At 48.4% G+C, this 5,908-nt stretch overlaps 1 protein-coding gene across 2 annotated transcripts in view; it reads left to right on the forward strand.

Moving 5' to 3' along the window:
• The window catches only part of SCAMP2 (secretory carrier membrane protein 2), a 32,937-nt gene that overhangs the window by 9,754 nt on the left and 17,275 nt on the right, over positions 1–5,908 (forward strand). The window contains exons 2-3 of one of the 2 annotated variants that reach the window (XM_005882763.2): positions 4,635–4,703; positions 5,604–5,705. In XM_005882763.2, coding sequence (XP_005882825.1) covers positions 4,635–4,703; positions 5,604–5,705 — 171 coding nt within the window. The remainder of the gene's footprint in view (positions 1–4,634; positions 4,704–5,603; positions 5,706–5,908) is intronic. The other variant, XM_005882764.2, reaches the window with a different exon arrangement.

The raw sequence follows: 5,908 nt of genomic DNA on the forward strand, positions 1-5,908 counted from the left end.
AGTGAGATCCCAGTGTGCCTACATTGTGAACAGGCAGATGCAGAGCTTCTGGGAAGGGGTGGGGGAGGCAGAGGAAGGAATTGGTCTTCTAGAGCAGGTGTAGGCCTGAGATGGCTGGTGGGGAGGGCAGGGCAGCCCTCGCTGTGAAGGGGTTGTCTGTAATCTTTTCTGCCCCATATTGACTGTTTAATTGGCAGAGGCATGAACCCAGGCTTTTAATTGTAGAATCCTGGGACTGTTGGCTGTAGATTTGAGGCTTCTGTGTTTAGGGCTGATCATCATTAGCATGCGTGTGAGTTTCCTGTGGCCACTGTCATACATTACCGCAAATTTAGTGGCTTAAAACAACAGAAATGTATTCTCCCACCGCCATGGTGGCTACAAGTCTGAAATCAAGGTAGGGGGAGGGCGTGCTCCCTCTGGAGGCTTTCAGGAGGAGTGTTCTTTGCCTCTTCCAACTTCTGCCGGCTGCTGGCTTCCTTGGCTTGTAGCCGCATCACTTCTGTCTCTGCTTCTGTCTTTACATCACCTTCTCCTCTGTGTTTCTTCTCTGCTGTGGTGGTTGTTGTTTTTTTGAGTCCTCAACCAAAGATATGTTTTTATTGATTTGAGAGTGAGAGAGAGAGAAACATCGATCGGCTGCCTTCTGCATGCTCCCTGCTGGGGATTGAATCTGCAACCTCAGCATGAGCCCTGACCAGGAGTCAAATGACCTGTTGATGCATGGGGTGACATTCAACCAACTGAGCCACACTGGCCAGGGCCACTGCTGTAATTTTTAATGGCTGCTTAGGCCATCGAGGGAATGTGTACCAAAACATGCTTGTGCTTACTGTCATTGGATATTTAAGTTGTTTTCTGCTTTTTTCTACTATTGTAAATACTGGTGCAATAAATGTCTTTGCAGATACAGATTTTTATATGTTTTTGTCATATTTCTTTAGGATGAATTCTTAGGTTCTGGGTCGAAGTACCAAGGTTAACTGTGGCTCTTGGTACACTTGGGACCCAGTCAGCCTGTCTGGGGGTGATTGTTTTTTCTTGTTCTGTGACATAGCCTCTAAAGCAAATAGGACTTCAGAGAGCTTCTAAAGTATTGGAGACTCCATGTCTCCCAGATAGAATGGCGGAGTGTTTTTTAGCCCATAAGGTATTTATTTAATGTTTATTTGGAGCCAGAAATAAACCCCACAGTAGGGTTTATTGGGTAGAGTGTAGGATGGGAAAACAAGGAAAAGTCCCAGAGAGCTAGCTCACAGCAGGACCTGTGAACCACGTGGGAAGACATTGCCAAACCACGGAAAACCAGTGTGTGTTTCAAGGCCCCTCCTGGAAGAGCTCCAGCCTAACTCTGCCTCTTTTCTCTTGGGTCCCTCACACCCTAATGACATGGAAGTGTTCCCCTGCCCCAGAGCTGTGGTGAGCCTTACTCACTGGGCCTTTGCTCACCTTCCTCCCCTCCTCTTGGAACCCTACCCTCCTCAAAGCCCTGCCTAGACCTCTCTTCTCCTCCCTTCCTGTCTTCATCCTGCCCTGGGTTCTTGTGCATGTCTCAGCTACCAGATCGTGGACTCCAGAAGGCAAGAGCTGTGCCTTGTTCATCTTAGTGTGTACCTAATGTTAACTGAATGAAAATGAGTTCAGGAGCATTTTGTTATAAATTAAGTAAAAGGCATTAGCCAGTCTGGGGCCTTTGGCATTGAGGGGGTTTTAGGTTACTTCTTTGTAGGTGAAACTTAGCTCTCACTATCCTTTTATTTATTTATTTGTTTGTTTGTTTGTTTATTTTTAAAATATATTTTTATTGATTTCAGAGAAGAAGGGAGCGGGAGAGAGATATAAAAACATCAATGATAAGAGAGAATCATTGATCGGCTACCTCCTGCATGCCCCCCACTAGGGACCGAGCCCCCATGCCCCCCTCCACTGGGGACCGAGCCTGCAACCTGAGCGTGTGCCCTTAACCAGAATTGAAACCTGGACCCCTCAGTCTGCAGGCCTACGCTCTATCCGCTGAGCCAAACCAGCTAGGGCTCACTATCCTTTTAAATAACTACTTGACCCACTTATGAATTAGTTAATGCTCGGTGAGTGGAAAAGAAGATTGCTGTTGTTGACTTCTTATTTGTGACTCAGAGTAAAAGCTGAGGATCCTCATTCAGGCCAGTCAGTGTGGTTCTTAGTCACAAGACTCTCTGCATGTGTCCTACAAAGGGTGTTTCCCAAGAAGGACTTCTCTGAGGCCTAGGAATAAAGAAATGAGCAGAAGCAGTTATCCCGGTCACTCACAGTGCCTGCGTCAGTGTCCTTCTAGAGTGGGGTTCATTCAACCACACATTGATGGTGCACCTTCCATTTGTCAGGCGCTATTCCAGGTTTTTGGGGTGCACTGCTAAACAAGGTAGAACTGGGTCTTTCCCTCCCAGGTTTATCACTTTTGTCTTTGGAGACAGACAGCCTTGGATTCAGAGTCAGGTTCAGCACTACTTCTGAAATCTTGGACGAGCTGCTTCCCCTCTCTGAGTGGAGGCTTTCTCCAGCTGCAAACTATTAATACTCCTCCCTCACAGGGTGGTCGTGAGGTGGAATGAGGAGGAGAGGGTGTAGCTTTTCTCAGCCAGGGATCCTCAGCTGAGCCACAGGACACAGAAATTGATTGACTGTTTTCTCCATTCTCTCAAGGATGGGATATAACCAGGATGGTTCAAGATGCACGGGAGAGAAGTCAAGTCATGGCAGACAGTGGATGCCTTAGGATAGTAGGGCTTAATTCTCTTGAGGAACCAGGTTGAGAGAGGCTAGTAGAACCTTCTTTTTGGATGGCTTGACACAGTGGCCAGTTCTGGGGTGACTAGAATTTCACAGTAGCATCCTGGTGTAGTAAGCCTGGCACATAGTAGACACTCAGTAAATGTTAGCTCCCTTCCTCAGTCCCTCCTCCTCCCTACCTCTATCCCTAGGCCTCAGCTTCTCTTGAAGCCACCCACAACTTTCAGAAGAGCCCAGGTGTTCTCAGATGGGAAGTATCCTTGTCTCCCAGAGTGTTCCTGTTCCAGGCTCCTCTTCCCAGGCAAGGTGTTTCTCGGCCCCAAGGCTGCTGCTGTGATGCAGATGCTCCTTCTCTATGCCCTAGCATTTGGGCAGTGCCTCCTAGAGAAAGCAGAGGGCCTACAACAGCCGTGGGCAAACTACGGCCCACGGGCCGGATCCAGCCCGTTTGAAATGAATAAAACTAAAAAAAAAAAAGACCGTACCCTTTTATGTAATGATGTTTACTTTGAATTTATATTAGTTCACACAAACACTCCATCCATGCTTTTGTTCCGGCCCTCCGGTCCAGTTTAAGAACCCATTGTGGCCCTCGAGTCAAAAAGTTTGCCCACCCCTGGCCTACAACATGCAGCACTTACTCGCAGACATTACTTGAGCTTCTGCTCTACACAGACCTTCACGAAGCACTGGGAAGCCAGAGTATGAACTAGGCACCTGGTGCAGAATTTACAGCCTATTAGTGGAGACAGGATTTGTTTATGGTGACCCTATTGTCTTTTTCCATATAGAAAAATTAGGGGGTTCCATGGGGCCTATTTAATGTTAACATTGTGTTTAAAAATCCAACTTATGGAGGCTTCCTGGTGGAGGTGAGGCTGGGCCGGAAGGACAGGAGCATCTGGATGAGTAGTGAGTGATGGGGGGTGAAGTGTGCAGACAGGGGAGCCTAGGTGAGGACTGTAACAGGGTCCTTGACAGAGTCCAGTGGCAATCTGCTTACTCTTCACAGCTGTTTCTCCCAAAACCCAGGCATTGTGTTGAGCCCCATACCTATATGTATGGAGAAGGGGGAGTGTGTAGGAGCTCTGCTGGGTGAGGGCAGGATGAAGACAGACTGGCCTCAGGTCAGCCGCGAGGCTGCTTGGGTGAAGAGGGTGCAGGGAGCCCTGTGCAGGGCTGGCCTTGGCAGAGATCAGATGGGAAAGGGAAGATTAAACACTTAGGACAAGCTGTGTTCTGAGGATCTTTTTGTATTTTTTAAAAGAATCGAGAGAAAAAAATAACCAAAAACATTTCCCTGGCTTTTTATCTGAGCCCTTTATATCTCTTTATTCCTAGTAAGCACGCTTGATTTAATCAGTCAGCACTAGCACCTAGCAGTATGCTTTTGTTCTAAGACCTGTAGCTGTCCTTTTAAAAATAAGAGGAATAAAATAATAAATAAAACATTACAGAAAGGTTATAAAGTGAAAAATATCCACCCATTCACCCCCACCCCCACCCCCACCATAAAACCCCACTCCCTGGAGGTAAATACTAGGAACCGTTATGAATCCATGAAGGGCACTAACAAGAACACCTTTTTTCTATTGATTCCCAGGCCTCAGAGTATAAAGCTTGCTTTGTATCTTCTGGAAAGTCATCTGGGCTGAACCCCTCCTTTTCCAGAAAGAGGAAAGAGATTGCAGCTCTCTGTGGCAGGGGCCGGGCACAGGAGTCTTCAGAAGAGGCTGTTCAGAACACTAGGAAGGGCCATCAGCGGCCTCACTTAGCCGGCTCTCTGGGATTGCCTGCTGGCCCTGAGGTGGTTATGTCTGTCCTCCTTCTCCTCAGTGTCTAATGGCTCTTTTTTACCTCCTCAGGATCCCTCTGTGACCCAGCTGACCAATGCTCCACAAGGTGGCCTGGCTGAATTCAACCCCTTCTCAGAGGTTGGTGAGCATGTCCTCTTTATGAGTCTCTGGGTCCTCTGGGTGGTGCTGGGGTCTCTGGGGCAAGGAGCCTTGGCAAGACTGAGAATCTGCAGTTCTCAAAGGGACAATCTTTTTGTGTTGTTGTTTTAAATATGTTTTATTTATTTTAGAGAGGAAGGGAGAGGGAGAGAGAGATGGAAACATCAATGATGAGAAAGAAACATTTGATTGGCTGCCTCCTGTGCACCCCCTACTGGGGATCGAGTCTGAAACCCGGGCATGTGCCCTGACTGGGAATTGAACTGTGACATCCTGGTTCATGGGTTGATGCTCAACCACTGAGCCACAGTGGCCAGGCTCAAAGGAACAGTCTTTTATTTTTTTTAAAAATATATCTTTATTGATTTCAGAGAGGAAGGGAGAGGGAGATAGAAACATCAATGATGAGAGAGAATCATTGATCGGCTGCCTCCTGCACACCCCCTACAAGAGATCGAGCCTGCAACCCAGGTATGTGCCCTTGACTGGAATTGAACCTGTGACTCTTCAGTCCTCAGGCTGACACTCTATCCGCTGAGCCAAACTGACTAGGGCTCAAAGGGACAGTCTTAATGTGAACTTGAGGGGTGGGGGTAAGATGAGGAAGCCACCAATTCTCCTCTTAGGGTCCATGATCTGGGCTCCTCCTGAAGAGGGCAGGGCAGTGCCAGGAGCTCTGGACCCAAAAAGGCCAGGGATCCTAGGTTAGGCCTTACACTGCTCAGAGCCTGAGGCTTGTTGGCTGAAAAGCTACAGAGGGAGATCCAGAGGGAGTACTCCTCATAGGCAGGGGCATATCACCCTCCCTGTTGTGGGTTTGCCTCCCACATGGCCAACTAATGGTGTCCTACTCACCTCACTCCTTTAATCTGTCCCAAGCAGACAAATGCAGCAACAACGGTTCCTGTCACCCAGCTCCCTGGGCCCTCGCAGCCAGCGGTTCTCCAGCCCTCAGTGGAACCAACCCAGCCAACCCCCCAGGTACTGTTGACAAAGATCCCTTTTGCCTCTCCTTTCCAGAAAGGGAAGCACCCAGACTAGTAGCTGAGTCCTGAGATCGGGGTGGGCAGGGGGGTCTTATTCTCTGGCTTCCCTTCAAGGGCCTCTTAATAATCTCTTTGGAGTTTGTCACTTGGATGTGGAGGGTCTCCTCACATAAACCCTCACACCCCCCCCCCCCAACC

The sequence above is a fragment of the Myotis brandtii genome, unplaced genomic scaffold (assembly GCF_000412655.1).
Source record: "Myotis brandtii unplaced genomic scaffold, ASM41265v1 scaffold74, whole genome shotgun sequence".
NCBI classification, from domain to species: domain Eukaryota; kingdom Metazoa; phylum Chordata; class Mammalia; order Chiroptera; family Vespertilionidae; genus Myotis; species Myotis brandtii.